Raw genomic sequence first — 24,026 nt, 5'->3', positions numbered from 1 at the left:
TGGTGTTTGCAATTTAAAGATCATGTCAGCTGGTTTTCTTGGTTTAGAAAATAAGCTAAGTCTATCAACACAATTATCTCGTTGATTGCCTGGTGTTGGTCTGGGAGATCATATTCTTCATAATAAATCAGCGCTTCAACTAACAATTACTTTAGTAATCAATTAAGCTATTGACGATTAATCGGATCTTAAAAAATTGTCACATTATGCAGATTTTTTTAAGCCTTTTTTATATGTTAGAAATATTTTTTAAAAATGCTAATAAACAATTAAATTTCATTTTTAAATAGCAAAATAATTTATTGCCTAAAATGCTATAATAGCATAACGCGTGTTCCTTTGTAGCAAGCACTGCATCTCCGTCTAAAAAAACTTCTAACATCAAAATGTGAAAAACTCAGCGCTTTCTGCTCGACTCAACACCAACATAGTGTAGGGCTGACCTGTTGATTATTTTTTTTGAACAACTAATAAATATCTGGATAGCAAAAGGTGATAAAAGATTTTGTTTTTGTTTACAGAATTTCAATCTGGTGAAGCTAAAACTATGGCATTGAGTTTTGGGTAGAACATATTTACAACATTTCTATTTTTTATATTGTCTTACATGCAAACTGTATGTATTTTAGTACAGTTTTGGCTTACTCACTGCTCTGAATATGTTGTTCTTTCAGCAAATTGCTTTCTTCAACACAACAGTTCAAAAATGGTTGCAATGTTCAAGTTTTCCTACACATTTGTTTCCCAGGTGAGCTACCAAGGTCTGGACACAGAGAACCAGCGGCTTCAGAAGGCTTTGGAGAACAGCAGCAAGAAGATCCAGCAGCTGGAGGCAGAATTGCAAGAGGTAGAGACTGAGAATCAAACCCTTCAGCGTAACCTGGAGGAACTGAAGATCTCGAGTAAACGGCTGGAGCAGCTGGAGCAGGAGGTAAGCCGTAGTCGCTACGCTAATGTTCCGCAGTTAGCATGCATCTTTACTTTATTGCATCCTGTCTCACTTACAGAACAAAACTCTGGAACTGGAAAGCTCCCAGCTGGAGAAAGATAAGAAGCTTCTGGAGAAGGAGAACAAGCGGCTGAGGCAGCAGGCCGAGATCCGCGACTCCAAGCTGGATGACGACAACCAACGGATTGCCGCCTTGGAGAAGGAGAACCGCACCATGGGCAAGGAGATGATCTTCTTCAGGGACTCATGTACGAGAGTCAAGGACCTGGAGAAAGAGAACAAGGAGCTGGTCAAACAGGGCAGTATAGATAAGAAGACGCTGATGACACTAAGAGAGGTAAGCAGAGTTTTTTTAAATTTTTTTTTATGCATGTGTTAAGATTCAGCAGATAAAATTAAAGCTTTACTGATCTACTCTACTTCAAAGTCATTTAATGTTGTTTTTATATAAATGTTAAGTGAATGTGGGGTTATATTAGAAGATGCTCAACATGTATTACTTTGTGTGCGTGTAGGAGCTTGTGAGTGAGAAACTGCGGACGCAGCAGATGAATAATGACCTTGAGAAACTTACTCATGAATTGGAGAAAATTGGACTGAACAAAGAGAGACTCCTGCACGATGAGAACTCCGATGACAGGTGAACAATGATTGCTGATCTGTGATGGAGCCTTCTAAAATCTTTGAAGGCTGGTTCTAAATTAAACTACTTTATATCAATCAGAATAATGACCCATTTTACTGGAACGGATGCTTTTCTCTATTTTTTCCAAGCCAGAATCATCCCCTCCTTAATGAGACGATAATTGACCTTTTTTTTCCTCCACATTGTCGTAATACATTTATGCATTTAACGCGCAACTACTTAAACCTTTATTTCTTCCAAGGTTTAAGCTGCTTGAAACCAAACTGGAGTCAACTCTGAAATCATCTTTGGAGATCAAAGAGGAGAAAATCGCTGCTTTAGAGGCGCGATTACAGGAATCCTCCAACCTCAACCAGCAACTTCGGCAGGAGCTAAAAACGGTAAGCAAAATTGAAATCCTTGCTTCTATAATAAATATAATATAAATAATAGTTGTTCTTTGCAGACTTGAAGCTAAACTGCAAAATAAGTGTACTACAAAAACAAAACCTTGAAATTTAAAGTTCAAAACATCTTAAAATGTTCTCCTGCAGCAGCTATTAACACTATTTAGGTATTTAGCTGGATGGTTTACTTGATTCACCTCAGGTAAAGAAAAACTATGAGGCGCTTCGCCAGAGAGAGGAGGAGGAAAGGATGGTGCACAGCTCTCCCCCAAAAGGAGTGGAAAACTCCCAGACTGTCAATAAATGGGAAAAGGAGAGCCATGAAGCCACCAGGGAGCTGCTGAAAGTCAAAGACAGACTAATTGAAGTGGAGAGAAACGTAAGTTTAAATGAATCTTAGATTTCTCAGGTGTGTTTTTCTTTTTCTCCCCTATTTCGGTTCCAAATTTCTGTATTATTCATTATGATATTTGCGTGCTTTTCCCCTCAGAATGCTACGCTGCAGGCTGAGAAGGTGGCTCTGAGAAGCCAACTCAAACAACTGGAAACTCAGAGCTCCAACCTGCAGGCGCAGATTGTAGCGGTGCAGAGGCAGACCGCCTCCTTACAGGAGAACAACACCACTCTGCAGACGCAAAATGCCAAACTGCAGGTAAACCCATCATACAAACAGGGAAAACCAGAAATAACCCAACATTAAATAGTGGTTAGTCTATATTCCTTATGTATTTTGAGGAACAGAATTTTTAAAAGTATTTGCATTTAAGTCATATACTGGCTCTTTTCCCTTATAAGAGCAGCTTAATAAAGACTTTTATGTTTTATTTCTACTTGTGCATTACAATGATTTGAACTCATGAAGTTCAAAGTCCTCTAATAGTTTTGCAACCTTTTCACTATCAACACCCTTCGTCTTCTGAGGGCAGGCATGTATATAATGTTTCAATTTTAATGGATCTCTTTCTGTGATGAATTCAGTTTTTCCATGTGATAATGCGATTGTGACCAATTGGATATGAAAACAAAACCTCCTGGTGTAACTAAGTGGAAACATGTTTGGGTGTCAACGCTACCAGAATCCTGACAATGGCAGGAGCTTGGTGAGCTCTGTGTCAGTGGTGTATGTGTGGATGATTCAGACCCACACACTGCTGTTTCAGACCGTTGCATAGATATTTATAGCAAAAATAACATCCCAAGTGTTGTTTTCTGTTAATATCGGGAATTAAAGAGGAACACTAGCAACAAAAGCTCTGTCTTTATGGTTATTAGAAGTCTAAATTGTCAACATTTATTTTGCCTTCCACTGAAGATCATGTGAATTACATCAGTTTTTTAAAGGAAAATCCAGTTGAACACAATCTAGTATGCTACACAGTTGAAATACTTTGTAGCAAAATGCAAATCAATTAATGTTGTGAATGGGACTTTAGTTTAAAATGTTTTTGTGAACATTTCACTAGTTTCAGAATAACTTGGTTATCATTAATGTAACCAGTACTATAATACTGGTTACATTATAGTAGTGCTGTGGTGCCTGTTCAGGACCGCATGTCAAAAATAACAGATATCTCGTCCCGTCTTCTGGGGTTGTGCAGTTGTCCAGCCAATCAGCTTTGCTCCCTGCTGTGGATTTACGTTTGCTCTCACTGTTTGGCAGCTTTTCAAACTCCTCTTATGTGTGGCAGGGACACACTGTAGCTGCTTACTGCATCTGGAAAATGTTCAAGTAGGTTGCTGCGAGTTGTATATATAACGGCACGCTCCATGTTGGCAGCTGCTGCTGCTGTTTTACCTGAACCCAGTCTGTTTGTCAGTGTAAATATTGTCTTCGGTGATTACTGTAGAAGGATGTTGGGCTGGTAAACCACTGTGGCCAACAAAGGGAACTCATAAACTGATAAAGAAACGTGCTTCCGTTTTTTTATTTCCTCTCCCAAGCTGGAGGTTATCCCATACAGACACGGTGCCCCCTACAGGCTAAAACTCCAATAACTTCTTCCTTAGGTTTTGATGTTTGGTTTGCAGAGATCTGGGCTCTGAATATTTCATCTTCACTTGAAGTATACCACAAATCATATGTTTCAAGTGATGGTGCTGCTCCTCCACCTCTGTCCTGTAGGTGGAGAACTCCACCCTGAGCTCTCAAAGCGCGGCCCTCATGGCCCAGAATGCCCAGCTGCAGAGCCAGCAGAGCAGCGTGGAGGGAGAACGGGAGGGAGCGCTGAGAGAGAAGGAGGAGCTGAGGGCGACCTACGAGCTGCTGCTCCGGGATCACGAGAAGCTGGCGGCGCTCCACGAGCGACAGGCGGCAGAGTACGAAGCTCTGATTGGGAAACACGGCGGCCTGAAGACCTCTCACAAGAGCCTGGAGCAACAGCACAGAGACTTGGAGGACAGGTGAGCTTCTGTCAAACTATAGCAATATTCAATCAATTCTGCCATTTGTTTGAGGAACTTTTAAAAAGATTGTCGTCTCTAAGTTGTATTTTTCTTTCCTTCTATTCAGGTACAAGCAGCTCCTGCAGAGAAAGGGTGAGCTGGAGGAGTTGGAGAAAAACCTGAAGGAGCAACAGGACAAGATGGCACAGGAGAATCAGAGCCACCAAGCCACAGCTGACCAGTGCAAACTGCTCAAAGAGGAAAACGACAGGTCAGGCTTTTAATGCTATAAAATAAACTGGCATATGAAAAATCTTTCAGTTTTAAGTCTTTTTTTCAGTTAAAGGTGAAATTGAAAACTGCTACAAAATTTATCTTTTTCGATCATCTGTATGTGAACGGTTTATTTTTGTTTTCCACATCAGATTGTTGGTCCATCTAATTGATGAATTTGTTTTCTAATTTTACTTACAGATGCAGGTAGTCTAAAATTTAAAGGTCGACTGTTTCATTCCTGGTTCAGGTTGATATTCCTGGTCCAACTGCTGAAAATGGGGCAAATAAACTATAAATTTATACGTAGTATATTCATGTATTTAAATCTGTACTTGTGAATGCATTGAAGGCAAAGGCCTTCAACCAAATCAACCCGCACAGAAATCAGAATTCAAATTCTTTGCTGTTGATTCATGATTGGGAAATATAATAGCTCAAAATGCATGAAATATTTGGAGGATTCTGGACTGTTTAGTCTGGAAAGGTTTGACATTTTGAAATAGAAAATGAGTGGGAACATGAATGTTTTCAGAGTGACTGACATACATATTTCCACCAAAGAGTCTGTGCTGTCTTTCCAGGCTGAACACAGTCTATCGCCTGCTGATGAAGGACAACGAGAGTCTGCAGGTGGACCATAAGAACATAAAGAGCCAACTGAACAGTGCAAAGCTGGAGCAGACCAAGCTAGAAGCCGAGTTCTCCAAACTCAAGGAGCAATACCAGCAGCTGGACATCACCTCCACTAAACTCACCAACCAGTGTGAGGTAATGAGACTTCAAGTGTATTTTTATTGAATGTTTTTGGATAAATCTCTTTAACGATTTCGTTTTAAGCCAGTCTTCCCTTTTCGTGTGAATTAGTTGTTGAGCCAGCTGAAAGGCAACTTGGAGGAGGAGAACCGTCACCTCTTGGACCAGATCCAGACCCTGATGCTGCAGAACCGCACACTTCTGGAGCAGACGATGGAGAGCAAGGACCTGTTCCATGTAGAGCAAAGACAATACATGTAAAACAAAAGATACATTTGTTTAGTCTTTGGAGTGTTTGTTGGATACAATGCCTTGCTAAGGCATCCGTGCCCCTTGAATTTTTCACATTTTGTCACATTTCCATCTCACCCCTAAATAAGAAATCACTTATTTTGTAAATAGTGACTAGAATGGTAGTAATCCTGTAATCTTGTAAGATGTTTGCTTTGTAAGTTCACTGTTTTTTTTGTTCTTTGTATGATCTTTAGAGACAAGCTAAACGAGTTGAGGAGACAGAAGGAAAAACTCGAGGAGAAAATAATGGACCAGTATAAATTCTTTGATCCTTCGCCTCCACGCAGGTAAAAAAGCAACGTCATGTGGTCACATGAGTCCTGATGTATAAAAAAATATTTATTCTGTAAAGAAAATGTTATGTTGTGTCGTAACTTATGATCTGCCACATACTTATGGTTTCCTGTTGCTGTCTTTATTTCACCTCTGTGACTTCTCGTCAAAGGCGTGGCAACTGGATCACTCTGAAGATGAAGAAGCTGATCAAGCCAAGGAGCCGGGAGAGGATGCGTTCTCTCACGCTGACCCCCTCTCGTTCGGAGCTGGGGGAAAGCGTTTTCACTTTTGTTCCAGACAGCCAGGACAGCTCCTCCATCGGCTCTGGGTCCAACTCGTTGGATGACGCGCTCACACAAAAGAGGAGCATGAGTGAGTGCAAAAGAAACGCACACTTTCTTGATTAATAATGTACGGACAGGAACGCCCGGGTTTCAAGTGGGTTTGTACAGTATCGCTGAGTCTTTTATTCCCTAACCGCTCCTTTGCTTCTTTATTTCTCTGCGAAGGAAGGAGAGGGCAGCATTCCCATGCCCAAAGTCAGGGTTCGTCCAATGGTATGCCGTGGATAGGGAGGGTGGGCGGGGCTAATGACTTGGCTCTCATGTCTCTCGGGGCATGTCCTTGTGAGTCCATTGTCTGTGTCACTCATAGAGGTTACAGTTGAGCTGTGCAGCAGGACAAGGTTGACTCTGACACTTCTGACCTAAAGAAATCAGATGCCGTTCATGTTTGGAGCAACATGAGGTGCACTGGATTTGTTGAATCTTATTTTGATGGTAACCAAAATTAAATAAAGGGAGATGTCATGAAATCTATTTTGCAACTATGTCTAATATTTCTTAATCAGTTCGTATTCCACCTCATAGGACGATGATTTTGCAGCTGGCTGCACACTTATCAACAAATTGTTTTTCTCCTTTAGGAGAATTCATATCGTTTATTCTCAAACAAGCTGTAAGCTACAGCTAGTATGCTGAAAATAGCAATAATGTTAATAAAGATTAGGAGGCAGACTTCTTTTTTTCCTTTGGCTTAAAGGTTTTTAGGCAAATATGTCTGGATCTTTTTCCCCACAGAAAAAAAATATTTAAGTCTCTATCAAGAGAAAGTATTTAAGTAAAAGGCACTGTGTTCAAAGTTTGGTATAAAACCTGTAACATTTTTCACAGTTGCAGGAAGAAAAAAACATTCAAGCATAGTCTTAAATCTTTAGGAACCTACTTTATGAATGTTTGAATTAAAGCTAAATTGTAAATCATTTATCTTTCAGAGATATTCTGCATTGATTTAATAGTGCCAACGATTTATTCTGAGGTATCTAATTACTGATGTTCAACTAACTACAATAGGTGTTGGTATATCTGTTTTTACTACTGTGACTAAGTGAACTTTGGACAAACAAAAGAGCCCAATAATTTGAAGGAAATTGAGCATTACACTCAAACTCACAATAGTGTAAATTCATAGTAGTTACTCTAATAAAATACTTAAGTACAACTATTGTGATGTAAAACTCTGCATTAATTTTATACATTGTGACTAAAATCGGGTTTTCCTTAATTTCACTTGAACGTATCTTTGTTGCTCGACTGTTCATTCTGGTAGAGTTTTTCAGGTTGCCACCATTTTAAGCAGAATTAAGTGTACCTCATGTTCTTCAAACGCTGGAAGCCAGTTGCACCATAATACAACCTTGGTCTACTTCTTTCAACATCTCTAAAAATCCAAGCAAGAGTTAAGCTGCTAGTATGTTAACCTTCTGATACGTGCAGTTCACCTGTAAAGAGGGAGAGGATCACGCTCTATCATAGCATTAAAACTATTAAAGGGTGCAAGAAATGGTTTCTCTCACTTGGTCTCTACAAGAGGTTACCACAGCTTAGAAAAGGGTTGGGGTCTTCTTGTCTGTTGACACAGGAGTAGATCTATGACCTTGAAGATTTCTGTTTAAGTTTAGTAGTTAAGAGTAAAGTTGCATGTAAATAAACTAGATACTGGGAAAATGAATTTCAGTGATTCAGTTCAAAAATGAAACTCCTTATGTCCACCAAATTGTTTTAATTTCAGCTGATTTTGACGAATAAAGAAAACCCCAAATTCTGTTTCACAATAGTAAGTTTAAATATCGCTCAAAACAAAAGGATTTCTGATATGGAAAAGTTATGATGTGGCCAACACAATCAAAGAGAAGACGACTTACTTGACAGTTCAGCCGCAGAGTTTTGTATGTAATTGGAAGTTGAGTGGAAGGAAAACCTGCTGTTAAAAGAAAACAGGGTATCAACAGTGATATCTACAACCTTGAATATATTGTGTGACTAAGCACATTATCATATTTAAGATTTCAGCGGTCTCATTTTTTCTGCTAAGCTTCTTCTGAACTACAGAGAATGCCAGAAACAGAAACAGAATGCCTAACCTGAGCTAAAGAGAAAAAAGTTGCTACTTCTTTTCATTAACTGTAAATATCAACATCAACAGAAATCAACACTTGAATTATGCCACTTCATACGTAACAAATGAGTTTTGACATTTTGATATGAATTGCTGAAACAAATTAGGTTGATAGTGAATATATGGTAATCTATTGAGTTTTACCTGTATGTATGTAATGTTTTAAACCCGGTCCGGTTAAGAGCACAGCTTGCTAGGAGGCCTGGTCGTTTTGGAAAATGTCCAAGCGGTTTTCTTCTATGTCTGGGATATTTTTAGGAACACTCTAGAAATTCTGGAAGCTCTCTTTATTGCACCCTTTAATACTCATCATTTCCTTCGTCTCGTCTAGATGTGGTTCTGTGTCGACAGTCGTGTTGAAAAATTGTAATGTCTTGCAGAGAGTTTGTAAGGTAGTAGTGTTTAGAGGTTTGGATCGTCAATGTGAGAATGCTGCGACTTGTGTGAATGTGTATTTGAATACCATGTTTATATTTTTGTTTTATTGTTTGTAAGATTTATACAAGCCTGCCCTCTAAACTACTGTGAATTTAAAATACAAAGAAAAAGACTTGATGTGATCTGTTGATGTTTATTTTCCGAACAAAACTTTTCCAGTTTTAGATTTTTTTAATATTCTTTACATTGCCCATACTTTAGTATGGGACAGCTTTTTAGCTTAGACTGAAAAACCTGATACTGGATCATCAATATACATCACTGGATTGGACAGCACTTATTAGCCGCTAATGCTAACCTTAAATTAGTGTTAACTGAACCAGCTCCACATCTGCAGGCGCCATTACTATTCATAGTCATGTCCACAAAACCACTGTGTTTCAATGCAGGATGAGCACAAATGTGTCACAAAAAGGGTTGTAGCATCTTTATTTCTTATCCAATTTCTAATACGGCTTAAATTAAAGTTTTGAAAATACACATTTTGATTTCTGTCAGTTCTGTCAAGCTGCAAAAAAGGACTAAGCAAATTTCTCTTTTTTTTATCGGATAATTACATTTTACATAATTGCCACAGTAGGAACCATAGTTTGTTATAATTTAGCAAACTCTGGCTTCTATACTTTGTGAAATATTTCATCCTATTTGATGACTGGTTATTAATACCACCACGCCGAGACAATTGGTCCAGATTTTGTTGTTTATTGAAAGGTAAAAATAAAGCCGAAAAACAACCAAAAGCCACTCGTATTCTTTTCTCTCGCTCTCCGAGTCGACTTTGCTCCACACACACACACCCACACGCAGACTCGTTGCCTTGGAAACCAACTGACAACAGCTCCACTAGCCCACAGAGCAGAGATTACGTTCAAGGGTGTCAGGAGTGGATACCAAAAAACACACAAACATTTCCTACACAAAGAACAGAACATTCAGTCTATTACAGCTTTTCAGGCTTCATGTTTATTTTGCAATCATTTTGCAGTCAATCAATCATAAGTGATTGACTGAACACTAGCTGTGGTTAATTAGCTTTTTAATCATCTGCTCTACAGAAGATCTGTCAGACTAGGTGTGTGGGTCACCTTATCTTAGTATTAACTGAACCAAAATGCATCGAACTGCAGAGCACATATGCGTTAGTGTGGTCAGTCAAGCTAGCAGAACTGACCCATTTCCCACTTTAAATTAAAACCTTTTCCTGATCCTCAAAATGTGATGCCATTGGACTTTATTATACAGTTGTGGTAGTGTTGACAATTAATAACAAATATTGTGTCCCTCTTTCAGACAGAGCAATGGCTCTCATGTGTTGCACACTTTGTCATGTGACGTCCAGCCCAGTGATGTATATCAGTGTAGTGGACAATCTGATTTTGGTTCCGGTTGATCCAGCTTTAGATGTTATGCCTGATGTTGCCTAGCTGAGGCTAAGTTCTCAGTTCATGTCTTCCCCTGGCTCCGGTTGTGCCAACGTTAACAACATCCATCTGTTTTGCCCTCCTATTTTCTTTATTTTCCTCTCCTCCACCTCACTGGGTTTGTTCTGTCGCCGTCCCTTCCCTGTCTGTCTGACTGACTGTCTGCCTGCCTCTGGCTGTGCTTGGACAGCTATAAAGAGGTTGCCTTTCATGAGGAACAGATCCAAGGACAAAGACAAAGACAAGGCCATCTACCGACGCTCGATGTGTAAGACCTCCGTTTAGCCGCCACCTTAGCCTTTCCAGTATCTCTTAGCACTTTAGGAGAAACAGAGGGCGTGGTCACTGATGTCAAGGTGATGAGAGCGGGGCAGTGACACTATGGCACTTCTGTTTGTTATTATAGATGTATGCCATAGCTTGTCTGGTTCTATTGTATGTTTAAGATGTCTGCATAAGACTTGGTAAGCTAAACCTTCATTATACAGGCTGGGTAATCCCCCTTACTACACCTGATTACATCAGTGATCTATTGTCCCCAACTCTTTCCTTGTAACCCAAGTTCTCATCACTTTCTCTGCTGAATGCCTCCACTTTCTCCTGTAAAGTATTTTAAGCCCTTTGTTTCACTTTGTTCTCACTGTTTGCAGATAAATGTCTTAGCTTCTTAAATAGAAAAAAAACTAAACAACCTCAAACATTCCGGGTTTTCTCCTTATGTAGATGTGTTTCTTTTGACACATTCTACATTTTGAGACAAAAGCCTTCAGTTTGGTCACACTTGTCGGGCAGCTTTGTTGTGCTCTGTATTTTCATTTTGCGCCTCCTGAATGAAAGGCTGTGGGTGTTTGCGTTGTGTGTGTTTGTGTGGAGGGATTGCCTGTTCAGGTGAGATAGTGGGGGAAGACTGTGGGTTTGCCTTTCATGTGCCTGTGCTGTGTCTTCCTCCAATCTTTGCGGCATGAATCACCGACTGCTCGACCAACACTCGCACTCACCATGGAGGACTTGAAATGGAGCCCTTTGTTCTCTCTCTCTGTCTCACTCTGCGTCTCACTCTCTCATTCTGTCAGCGTGCTGCATTTCAGATCTTATTCTGCTGACATGGACTCGCCCGACTCGGATCTGCCGAGTGCTGCTTGCAGCTCCGAACAGCTCTGCATGTCTTCATGCCTTTCTGCCATCTCATAACATGGCTCAATAAAGCAAAGTGCATAAAGACGTCTACAAGATAAACATTTAAAATGATTGATTTGTGCTGCTGCCCCTCTTTATGCACTTTGGTTGATTGTAAAATGGCTGTACACACCGGCATGTGCCTCTTGAAGAATTGTTTTTGTGCTCTAAGGTCATAATGCTGTTTGATATGAATAAACCTGCTTCCAAGTGTAAGAAATGGGTCTCAGAAAATGGCAGGATTTTTGGCTGGATTTACAAATCTAAGTGTTGCTCTGAAAATATTAAGCTACATTAAAAGCCGTTGTGGGGGGAAAATGTCTCAAAACCAATATTTAAGGACGCAGTTCTAATCTCTCAAAAACTTGAGGTTAAATATTCTAAATAAAAACTAAAAGACAACAATTTGCATTTTACCACCGACAATTGGTGACATATTTCAATCCCCATTTATAATTGGATAATATGTCTTGAGTTATTTAGGACCATATTTGGGGGAAATCGGGCATTTTTTAAATAGATATAAACACAAATTGATTTTCTAAATCATTTTATATCAAAGAAAATGGCTGTAAACATTCAATTACTGCAAGTTACTTTTTGTGACATCCTCTTTTTGTCCGTCCACTCAGCCATGAACGACTTGCTGCAGACGATGGCAGTGGCCGGTGTTTCCGGGTCACAGTGGGCGGGCAGCACGGAGAATCTGGACCGACCTGAAGGAGGAGACGGCAGCATGACGGGCAGCAGCAGGCGCAGCGGACAGCGCATGAAGGAGCTGGCCCTGTCCACCAACGCCATCGACTGCGCTGCACTAACACTGCCGTCTGCGAGGCGGGCTAAACTCCAGCTTCAGGTCAAAGGTGAGAAACCAAAATAAAAGTTTTTTTAATTTATTTTTATTGATGCAACATTAAGAATATTGTTTCTGATATCCAATTTGTAGACTTTAAGTTTTTACCGTAAAAATATGGATTTGGCACATTTCAGTTTCTCTTTAAGAACTATAATGTAAAAGATATAAAACCAGCGTTCAGATTATTTTTGTTGCTTTTCTGTGGTGAGCAATCATTAATTATTTCTATTGGGAACATAAATGGCATCACGCTGCCTTATGTAAGAGGCTAGTTGTTGTAAAGAATGAATTTACTATTTAAAGAAAATAAATCTTTGGGTGCTACCATTTCAAGCAACCCTTAGTATCTTGTATTAGCTGTCAGTGAGTCCAGCTTACTAAAACAGCAGTCCACATTTATTTACTAGAATGTAGTGCAGCATGTTTAGTAACGGAAGCTTCCAAGCTCCCAAAAGTAGAGCAACTTTGCTATTTTCCATTTAGTTTTCCTGTTATCTGCTTTACGTCTCACTCTCTTGACATGACACAGCAAGTTAATTCATTTCAAATAGGTTCCTACAGCCCTTCGTTCTTCCTCTGCCTTCTTTTTTTAAACATTCACTGAATGTCAAAATGTTTAACTTTGTCTCCACAGACAATGTCTCATGTGAGGATGTTGCTGGTTCCTTAGATGACCCTAAGAGTCAAGGTAATATCCACATGAAAACTGGATAATGGCCAATCAGATGGGTCAATAACAAGTGTGGCTAGTGGCTGTCAGAAAACTGAGCAGATCCAGAAAAAAAGAAAGTCATTTCCTCTGCTAAACTCCCTGATGTTGCTTTTATTAAGCCTGATCTTCTGATTTAATTTTAGTTGAGAGCTCTGGGTCAGGGTAAAGTAAAACTGTGTAATTCAGGCTTTTGGATGTTGTCCAAAAGCCTGACAGAGATTACTCAAGCCTTTGCTGCTCAAATATGTTGTTGCACATAACTCGGAATTAAACTAGCTAAAACATGTGGTTATTAGTAGTTGTCCCGTTTCGTTTTTCAATGTATTTAGCTCAAAATCAACTTTTTTTTCTTTTTGTGTTGACAAAAATACAGTATCTACTTTGAACCTAACTTTGCCATGTTCTTAAATTTGTTTTGCATTACACTATTGCACTGCCGATTACTTTAAGATGAGTTCCCATAATGCATTTGCAAAATAAAATGCAATCTTTTAAGACCCATTTCCCACTGCATTCTTATAATGGCATTAAGGAAATGGACATCCGGTCTTACTCATCCTCCACGCATTAGTTCTAATGCATCAGGTTCATGTCTGAGGTATCTATTGATTTATGGAGCAATACTTTTGGCTACCTCTGTTTTGTTTCCAAGCATTATTATATATTAACAAGTTTGATGTCCATTAAACATTTCAGATTCCACCGTGTGACTGTGTTGCATTATGTGTGTGTGTGCATGTGTTTTATTAGGCCGGAAGGGGTCTAGCGGTGCTCTCGCTTTGTGTCATCCTGTTGAGCTGAAGGCTATGTGCAAAGTGCCCTGTAGAATCTGTAGTAAGTGCCGTTTACTGTGCAGAGAGTATCACTTTGGGCCACAGTGAAGGTTTTCTACAAATAACACCTGTGTTGATTATAAGTGTTGAATTTGCCTCTAATTTGGTGTCACTTGTATCATGAAACTCAAGCTGCGTTTCCATTGACCATATAATTTCGCAAATTGAAATTACGAAAATAAATTCGCTTAATGGAAACAGACCAATGTCAAAAAAAAGGGGAGCGGTAGGATGATGGCACGATAAGTCTTGTTTTTCAATGACCTGTCGCATGAACAAACGTATTCATGTGTGATCTCAATTGTGTTTTCGTATTTAATGGGAACGCTCCAATTGAAAAATTGTCTTTTTTTGACATTGGCGGAATATCGACAAAGTTTTTGCGCACATTTGTAATGGAAGCGCAGCTACAGTCTGAGATGATTTCACCTGCACTTCCTTTTCAAACTAACCGCCCTGGGAACAGGAGAGCACAAGATAAAAATGTTCTCAACTTGTGTTCCTTTGAATTCTTTTTCATCTGCTTCTCGTTTTGACTAACAAGCTCTCACTGACATCGTTAACATCCCCCTTTCATCTCCAGTGGAGTGGTCTTTACATTTAGGTGTTCCTTCCGTCTCCGTCAGTGGTCTCTTTGTCTTCTTAGATGGACATATTGGTGCTGTAGTCTGGCACTGAGCCACTCTTCCTGTCCCTCAGCCTGGCACGAGCCATCTGCCGCCCCAGCAGGTGACGCTCTGTCGGACTGTTGACGTGCTCCCACGTGTTACCCCCTGTGTCAGTGCACGTTGGTGGATACATGTAAGCCTCTGTAAATCCTAACTGTGAATGTGTGTTCACCTTCCCTCTCCTCCTCTACCCAGCCTCCAGACCCTCCAGCCTCCATAGCAACAGGACAAGTAGCAATAGTAACAATAACTCACACCTCACCTCTCCTCTGGAGGGCAAAGGTACGCTCTTCCATCTTCCCTTCAGCTCTAGTCCTCTCCACTAACGTCTTCAGTAGGGATGCAAGTTAATGATTAATGAGTCAATCTACAGTAATTCATCTCATTGACTGACTGGCAATTAATTGCTAGGAGGCACCGTTATGTGCTACCCTAGTCTTTGTTTATTTCGAACAATATGAAATGTGATCGGATGATGCTGACCTTTCCTAATTTAAAGGTTGTAGTTTTCCTCTACGGGTTGGAAACCGTTTTTAAAAAACTGATGCTTTTTAAAGGAACAATGTGTTAATATTGAAGCTGCTTGTTTCTGAAAACCTCATTGGGATCAAGGCATAATCTCTGCCCTCTTTCTCAACTCAATCCCCTCCCACAGGCACACTGAATGGCAGTCTTAGCAGGCCTCAGAGTGAGAGCAGCGGGGAGTTCAGCTTGAGCCTGGACCAGGAGGTGTGGTCCAGTAGTGGCAGCAGCCCCGTCCAGCAGCCCGCCTCCTTGCGCTCCTCCCACCAGAGCCCCCTGCAGCTGCGCAGGTCCCTGGAGCCGTCCGGCACTGCCGCCGTCTCCGCTCAGGCACAAATCAGGAAGATGGGCTCCCCCAGCGAGGTTCTGTCCCTGCAGCAGTTCCTAGATGAGGGTATTGATCCTGCAGAGGTGAGGGCTCGGAATGTGATTATGTTGCACTTTTCTTTTTTCTTTTTTCCCCCAATCGCATCACATTATAGGAGAATGCTGCAGAATGAATTCAGAAGCTGAAGCCATAGAACCTCGTTTGTTTTTAGGTTTATGATCCAAAATAATGCTGTTTACGTTTCTAGTTTTGGACCTACTTAAATCAGCTTTGGGCTTTAAAGCCTATTGGGAAACTATTTTTGTATTAACTAACGCATGAAAAAGCACCATGTGTCTGAGCGTCATTTTCAAAGGTCAACAGAATGATGCTGGAACCCACTTTTGCAATAATCTAGCCTATAAAATATTAGGGCTTTTATTCTGAATACAATAAACTTTATAAAGTTCAAATTACTAACTCAGGTGTTGACTGGTGTTGACAGTTTGCATCGATTTCATTGTTGGGCTGACATAGTTCTGAGAAAAGAGCACAACTCTTATTCTGAAGAGTATTTAAAAGATGAATGCTCGTAATTTGAGGAGATGTGGCTAAGCACATTTACAGTCTAAGATGTTTTTTTTATTATAAATGCTAAATGTCTACATTTTATTTGTTCAGTTTTGATTTAATTAATCCTCTGAATGTTTTTTCTCTCCCATCAAATAGTGTATACTCCAGTAAACAATTCATCAATTTACTAAATTAGTTGACGATTATTTCAATAATCGATTAATCAGTTAATCATGAGTTAATACAATTCATCATGAATAATCACTTCAAAGCACTTCAAAACAAAGGACTTTCAGAGGTTTTGAACGACCTGGTCCTGATTACTTTTTTATTTTTCCATCCTCTGTAGTCTGGCAGTCAGGAGAACCTCACGGTGGATTCCCCTCGCCTCTCCACTTCTTCTGAGCACGCTCAGAAAGATCGCGCCTCCACCAAGGCGCGGGGCATTTTACGCTCCAGCAGTGGGAGAGCGGCGCCGACCAGCGCCGACCGGGCTCTGAGGTCCTCGGGACAGCCCGGCCGGCCGAGCCTGCGGAAAGCCGAGAGCACGCGCGTCAAAGGCTCCGCCCCTCTCCGCTCCAGCCTCTCCTCCCAGGGGAAAGCCACGTCCGTCTCTGAGCGCCTGGACTCTGCCTCCTCCTCCTCCACACTGCCCCGGGCCAGCAGCGTCATCTCGACAGCCGAAGGTACCACCAGGCGCACCAGCATCCATGACCTACTGTCCAAAGACCACCGGCAGCCCGTGTCTGTTGACGCCTCCCCTCACACCCCCTCCCCAAAGGCTGGAGTACGCTCGCAGCCGACACCCAGTGAGTACCACCCCAACATCGCCTCCCCCATGCCCAAATCAGTCAGCCTACCCTGCCACAGCTCAGAGGACCCCGACCTCGACAGCCTCGAGTCTTTCCTCGGCCCCTCCTTCACCGCAGAGTCAGTGTTCATGGACTCCATCTTTAGCGAGTCAGCAGAAAATCTCCCCTTCCTGTCCCTGAACCCCACCCTAGTCAGCAACATCAGCGGCCCCCCGGCCCAGCCTCGCCCTGGGCCGAACCAGAGCCCACACAGCCAGTCAGCCCGCCTGACGGCGTATGATGATGGTATTGATCCAAGTAGTGTTACTGAGTCAGGGCAGACTCTGAGCCCAGAGGAGAGCCAGTCTCTGTGGTACGAGTACGGCTGTGTGTGAGTCACCCGAAGGTTTCTCACCAGACGATCAAAACTTCTTCTAGAGCTGGAGAATGAAATCATTGGATGAACTAATCTTCCTTTCCTGCATGTCAAAGCACTATTTTTTTTATTCTAATTATTTGGTGCATTAAGGTCATTTTCTGTTTGTCACGGTGCTGAATGCTTTACCTTTTTTTTTTTTTATACTATTATTATTTGGTTGGGACTCTGAACTCTCCTCCGTCCAAAAAACCGTTATTGTGTTTTCTCATCAAAGTGGTGAAAATGGTTTTGCTCTTTAGTTTTATTTTTAGGTGGCTATGACAAAAGGCCTGTTCATTTCTCAAAGATCCGTTAAAGCCAGCAGAACCTCTTGCTGTCACAAGTAACTGTCCCTGTGACACTGAAGCAGCTTTGTCACATGATAGACTCGCCTCCCACCTTGTGGTATGATTTACTATCAGAGTGTTTTCCACGGTTTGCGTTGTTCACTAAACTGCATGGCTTTGTTCTATCAGCCCGAGTTAAAACGGCAATTTTGATGTTGGGAATCATAATGGATTTTAAATTTAATTTCTTTTTGTTGACGTGTGCACTGTTTTTGTGCATTTAATGCTTTTTGTTTTGTTTTTCAATTTCATGTGTACTTATATCTGAACTGGAGGCTTTACTGGATTGGTGGTGTGGTGGGCTCCAACTAATCTCTGGGGCTGGTGACAAAATGATGCATCTTCTTTCTCAAAATGATCTCTGGGTGTCATTAAAGGGACAAGTGAAAGTTGACAGTGAAGGGAGTGGATCGTAGTATTACCTTGGTGAAAATTACCTTTCAGATTTCGACTGATTATGGCAGCTGTTAAAATACAAGATGGGTAATGGAGGTTAACGAGTTTTTGATTATTTTGTCAACGAAGCATGCATCATTTCATTTTTGATTTTTCTTTTTCCTTTTATTGCTCTTAATGCACCACACTCCAGAAAGGATCATATTAGTGCTCTAGACTCGGCCACGTTTTGTACAAAGTTAGTAATTTATAATCGAAAGACAAACATTGCTCATCGTGCCAAACTGATTAAAACCGTTTGCATTTAGAGTTTTATTTATTTCTGCTTTTGTAGTTGCTATTTTACTCTTAAATATATTTATCTGAACGGACACTATATATGCATATGATGAAGTTGATGAAAAGTGGCTTGTTTTTGCAGATGTGACATAAACATTGCCTTTATCCTACAGATGTGGAGGGCAGAAAGTCTAAAAGCAGGAGCGGGAAGCCGCAGCAAAGCTGCTGAGCCCTCGCCCGTCCGCTACCATGCTGCGAGCGCGTGGTGAGTGAGCGCTGGATGAAAAATGGTTGGGTCAGTTTTGTCTCCATGGGAACGCCTACAACGTGGTTGTGTAACAGATGTCTCCCATCATGCTGTGCACTTGCCCCCCCTCCGCCCCCCGCTTCCCTGAAAGCGCCCTCCCACCTTCCGCTCTTCCCCTCACTGTTCCTGCGGTGCCAGACGCCTTGCTCAGGGGTTTTTATTGGACCCAGCCTACTTTGGCATATGGTCCATTTTTCACTACGCTGCCTGTTGTCTTTACTCACCAAGTGAAGCTCTTGGAAACAACGCAGTCTCCCTCCATCATGCTGTGTCTTGTGTTGGTGTATAAATGATGTGACTTCTGGCTCTTTATCAGGCTGCTGCATGGCTTTGCTCCTTCCCTGTCTGCATGTAGCCCCGGGCTAGCTGCTGCTTCTCTTCCCCTCCTTGTTGAATTCATGTTTAACAGAGCCCCCTAGGGGAGCATGGGGGGAATTTTCTTCTTTTTTTTTTTTTTTTGCGTTACCTCACAAAAGTATTGCGTCCCCTTGTAATAAATTTGCAAGTGCACCCTAGCCTATTTTATATAGTCACCTCAATAACAAATTCAAATAGTTTGAATGCATTTCTTTTCTTCTTTCTTTTCTCTTACAGAAAGTTTCTGTTATGTTGATGTTTTACAGTAGGAATGGAAAGCCCATGTTTGACCTGTGTTCACCCAAAAGACAAAGATATAAACATGTCGGATAACTCACAAAGGAGATATGAGCATAGAACTTCTACATGGAAAAACATTAAATTGCAGGAGAAGAATTTCGGTATTCAAGATGCTGCATGAACTGACTACTAAAAACATTATAGTGAGGTAACGCAAAAGTTATTGCATGGGAACGCCAAAAACAAAAAGAAAAATTCACCTTGTCCACTATGGGGCTCTGTTATGTTTACTGGTACAGTGAAACTTTTTTTCTCTAACTGTACTTTTGCTCTGTTTTCTTGTAACTTGTCTTTCTCTTCCAATTGTTTGCACTTCTCTTTGCTTGCGTGCGACTCAGAGAAAGGTGGCCTTGGAGTTGTGTGTCTGAAGCTTTGTAGAGCTAATCTTCTGCAGCCATCTACAGTGAGAAAAGATTGTATGTCCCAGATTCAGCTTTTTTTTTAGGAGATCCAGGACACTTTAGTGGAGAAAAGTGGCTTCCTTCTCTGTTTTTCTTTTCCTTGAATCAAGGAAGCAACAGTGAAATACTGCAAAATATCACAATGACGTTTCCCCTCCACCCCCTTAAAGACTGCTGCGACAGTTTGCCACTTTTCTTCAATGTGGCAGATCTTTGATGCGCACTAGTTAGTCTCTGTGAAATGATTTAAGTGCCAATGTTCACACAACAGCCAAAAAGGCAATCTCAACCCAGACTTGAGGATTCCTTTTCCCAGATGTTCTTCGTATCTTTAACACCAGATGGATCGTCTTCTGCCTGAAGCCACAACTACATACTTTAAACAGGAGGACACTCTTTAAAAACATGAAGCATGTCAGCACAAAAACAAAAAAATAAAAAAACTGTTTCAGCTTCTGTTTTACACTGAAGAATCACAATCTGCATGGAGCAATCAATCATTCCACTTTCTTTATCTAACCAAGGAAGAGGATGGGGTCCAAAGGTTTAGAAGCCAGATGCAGTGGGACATAAAACCATGAAGGTTTTGGTGGCTTGGTTTGAAAGGGAGAGATGGAGATTGCCTAGTCTCCAGGTTGCCTAGGAGACAATGTTTATGACCCGATACACTGTTTATCTCCACTAAAATCCTCCTCCATCATACAGTTAACCACATGGTAGTCATTAATAGTTCCTCTCCTGCTCTGATGTACAGATATCACTAAGACTAAACAGCGTTGAGTGTAAACTTCTGGAAAGGCTCCCTTTGCGTCTGACTGGAGTAGGTGACCCACCTGCTGCCTGCAGAACACGTCCACGTTTCTGTTGTGTTGAACATTATGGTGACAATGAGACCTGATGTTTTCTCCTTTTCCACTTTTACATGTCTCCATTTGGTGTAATTAAAAATCTTGAAGACTACTACTGTGTACGTCTCCTTGTTTCAGCACGGTGGTCTTTAGGAAGGATTTAGTCTAATTATCTCCCGAGTTCAGCAGACGGACGTCTTAAACGTGGATGTCCAATTCCAGTCCTCGAGTAGCCTGGTAAAAACCCCAGCCCGTTGTCCCTTGCTTTTCTGCGCACAGAGGCTCTGGACCCTTGACTTAATTGAGAAAATTAAGGTGGCGTGGACTCTGAAGTTTTACATTTTACCTAATCGATAAAGTTTGGCCAATTCGTTGCTATGAAGCCTATCAGGAATTTAAACAACCATCCCCTACTGCAAAGAGAGAAGTGCCGACCCGAACAAAGTGGCTGTTAATGTTAATTCAGTGTTTGAACGCGTGGCCAACAAGGGCTCAACGTCTTTATTCCTCCTCTGCCACTGCTAAAACTACAGGCGGTTTGCAGTTATAAAAATGGACATTAGAATAATCATTCACATCGTCTTCTGTTCGCTGACTGGCCCAGTTGAGTTTCAGCCGGAGAATTCTAGCTCAATGGGAGAAAAAACAGATGGAGCAGTGAATGGCAATGGCCTTGCTAGTCCTTGAGGGTAGGTATTCTAAAACTTGAGCATGTGCCCCTGGTCCACTGCTTGAATCAAATGTCTGAGCTTCTACAGAGTCTTGCTAATGACCTAATTATCTGATTCAGCTGTGTGGAAACATTAAGACACCATCGATATCCTTTCTGGAGGACCAGGGTTTGATCAACCTCTCTGGATAACCAGGATGGGAAAATGGGAAAAAGGGAAAAAAAAAAAGAGCCTTAGACTCAGATCATGTTTATAGATAAAAAAAAAAATGTTTTGTTTGGTGAACAATGAAACCTGAATTCTTAAAAGGTCCAGGTTAGATAATTTGTAGGATTCTAGATCCGTACATCAGTGTACGTATAGTTCCCCCAGATCAGACCTGCATGCTGGGAAGACCGACAATACAGGAATGTTATCTTTTGGTTACTTTATTTCTCAAGTCAAATCAATGAGAAACCATTTTTTTTGTTGTTGTGGGATTTTATTTGTTTAGTCATGCAAAAAAAAAAAAAATCCAGCATCCATTTGAATTTAGACACATGAAGCCCCTTCTGTTTGTAAAGTCACAATGCAATATATTAACTTTAAAAGGAGCACAATCAAGCTAAGGCTTCAGCTAATCTTTAATGCATTTTTTATGTGGAATAACACATTTATATATATATATATATAGCTCAGACAACCATTTCATAACCTGGCGGATGCAAATAAATTTCCATTTCTTTATCAAGTCAAGAGTGAACAATTACCAGAAAGTAGACGTACATGCATATTTGTTCCATTTGTAAAACTGCATATATAGTGTTCAGATTTTTTTTCTTTTTACTCTACCCCTCCAAGATGTTTGTAGCATGTATTCCTACATTTCACTTTAGTTTTGAAGAACGCATGTTCAGCATTTGCCAAAGTATTTGAACCAGTTTGAATTTTGACGTTTTAAAAATGGAAAGTAAGACCTTTAAAATTCTCGGGTGTGCGTCGCTTTCTTTCGCATACCCTTCATGTTTGGCTACAGTGGATGGATTTGTGCATGTGCATGTTAGAGTTACATACTGGTGAACCTTGTAAAGGTCTGACAGTTTATATATTAAAACCCTGGAATTGTCAGGTGCACTTTCACCATCTTGCCATATCCAGTTGGTTTCTGGAGTTAGGCAGGGAAACTTACAAGGGTACTGTAAAAATCAAGCTTTCCATTTGATTTTTGTACTTTGACATTATATAATCTTTTTGTATTTTAGATACTTTCTTATTTTCCCTCCCCTACTTACATGAAATCAGTAGAGGAAAACTCAAAGGGTTTTAAAAAATAAAAATAAAAATCACAGTAAATCATCTGTGTAATTAAAGATTAAGGGATAAACTTGCTAATTTAGTTTGTAGTAGTAATCTTACATGTGCCCCAAAAGGAAAGAAATTTTTCCTAAGACTTTTGAACTACTGGGGATTTGATTTTAGTAATTTCAACAATGTAAAGTTGGTGTAAAAGACTAAGGTTGTTCTAAATACTTTGACAAATGGGTCTCTCACCTTAGACTGGTTCAAGCGATGTACTACGAAGCAGGTTTCATACAGCCAGACTGTTTCAGCTGACAGGAAAAGACTAACAAATGTTTCTTAATGCTGAGATATTCAGTTTCAGGTTTAAGCACTGACTGTGAGGCATTCATATTTTTGACAGAAAATCTGAACATACCTGAAAAAAAAGTCATAAAACTGAAAATTCAGTGAAACACAAAAGGCAAAAACCAGAACCATCCAGAGGTTGTCTGTCGACAATAAGTGCAACCACAACTCTGTCAATTTTTGTTAAATTCATGTTTGTCATGATCTTTTAAAACCAGAAGAACTTCTAAGCTTCTTAGAACTCTGCATTAGTGTGAACACTCTTTCTTGTGCTGTTTTAACTGTACAATCAGCAAATGTACAGTGAAAGGCAAATATTTTAGAGCAAGTAGCCTCATTGCTCAGAAATGGTTAAACATATTTTAGTCTGCTATTTTTATTTTTAAATGCAAAAAAAGGGAAGGGATAATAATCACATCAGCAATTAAAGATGAAACTACAGCATGTACCGCCACCGCTCAGCTTTCTTTGATGGATATATATGAATCTACAGCTGTTAATGAACAATCTCATCTGAAGTTCCTCAGCACAGCTATAATTTACTAAATTAGTTTGACTTAACCGCTTAGAATATTTTATTCTAAAGGATTAAAATATCAGCTAAAATAACTAACATTTGTCGTAAGCTCTGCCCTGACTGTGACACTTGTAATTTACCATCACAAATTGTATACATATTCAACATGGTCTAATATTTAAATTGGACTTTTACTTATTAGCTGGTTAAAACACAACTTTAATCCAAAACCTGTACATGTGAATGTGATGACCTTTAAGCTTCATTACGCTCAGTTTTCAAATGCATTGGTTATTGCTTCATAGTACACCCCTTAACTCTAAAACTAGCCTCTTAAATGTGCTTGAACCTTTTTTTTTTTTTAATTACCCCCCTAGCCCCTCTCATTTCAATCTTCCCATTGGTGCATGGGAATTCACCCACATACAATTATCAAAATAAAAAAAATACATTTTTAGATTGGTGGCATCAACACACAGCCAGGCCGGTGCCCACAGCACAAACTAGTTACTCAGAAGCATAAAAACATCACAGATTCAGATTTACAAAGCGTGGTGGAGGAGTGGACACAAGTGTTCATGGCGTCTCAGACACGTCGATCGAACAGAAGCACAGGCAGTTTGTACAAGACGAGGCTCACAGATGGTTTTCTTTTCTTAAAAGTTCGCTCGACCACACACAACAACATGACGTCGTGGTCAGAAGCATCAGCCGATTTATAGCGTGAGTTACCATGGAGCAGCCTGGCGCAGGACAGACACTCAACAAGCCTTGCTCATTTGCTGGTACAGAGTCACACAGAGTTCGGACGACACCGTGGAACAAACACAGACACACACACAC

General features: G+C 40.6%; 1 protein-coding gene across 10 annotated transcripts in view; it reads left to right on the top strand.

Moving 5' to 3' along the window:
• The window catches only part of ccdc88ab (coiled-coil domain containing 88Ab), a 62,666-nt gene extending 42,185 nt beyond the window's left edge, over positions 1-20,481 (top strand). Inside the window, exons 18-39 of one of the 10 annotated variants that reach the window (XM_028007157.1) lie at positions 749-931; positions 1,008-1,286; positions 1,465-1,589; positions 1,837-1,975; positions 2,184-2,360; positions 2,472-2,633; positions 4,104-4,381; positions 4,491-4,634; positions 5,221-5,407; positions 5,504-5,649; positions 5,881-5,973; positions 6,132-6,334; positions 6,472-6,519; positions 10,469-10,546; positions 12,087-12,317; positions 12,945-12,998; positions 13,773-13,856; positions 14,719-14,805; positions 15,179-15,456; positions 16,275-16,611; positions 18,330-18,421; positions 19,459-20,481. In XM_028007157.1, coding sequence (XP_027862958.1) covers positions 749-931; positions 1,008-1,286; positions 1,465-1,589; positions 1,837-1,975; positions 2,184-2,360; positions 2,472-2,633; positions 4,104-4,381; positions 4,491-4,634; positions 5,221-5,407; positions 5,504-5,649; positions 5,881-5,973; positions 6,132-6,334; positions 6,472-6,519; positions 10,469-10,546; positions 12,087-12,317; positions 12,945-12,998; positions 13,773-13,856; positions 14,719-14,805; positions 15,179-15,456; positions 16,275-16,611; positions 18,330-18,385 — 3,369 coding nt within the window. In that variant the 3' untranslated portion in view covers positions 18,386-18,421; positions 19,459-20,481. Of the gene's footprint in view, positions 1-748; positions 932-1,007; positions 1,287-1,464; positions 1,590-1,836; positions 1,976-2,183; positions 2,361-2,471; positions 2,634-4,103; positions 4,382-4,490; positions 4,635-5,220; positions 5,408-5,503; positions 5,650-5,880; positions 5,974-6,131; positions 6,335-6,471; positions 6,520-10,468; positions 10,547-12,086; positions 12,318-12,944; positions 12,999-13,772; positions 13,857-14,718; positions 14,806-15,178; positions 15,457-16,274 lie in introns of all 10 variants that reach the window. The other 9 variants (XM_028007155.1, XM_028007156.1, XM_028007154.1 and 6 more) reach the window with 9 other exon arrangements.
• The last annotated feature ends 3,545 nt before the right edge of the window (positions 20,482-24,026 follow it).

This window comes from Xiphophorus couchianus, chromosome 22 (assembly GCF_001444195.1).
Source record: "Xiphophorus couchianus chromosome 22, X_couchianus-1.0, whole genome shotgun sequence".
Lineage (NCBI taxonomy): Eukaryota > Metazoa > Chordata > Actinopteri > Cyprinodontiformes > Poeciliidae > Xiphophorus > Xiphophorus couchianus.
This window is presented reverse-complemented; position numbering and strand designations above follow the sequence as displayed.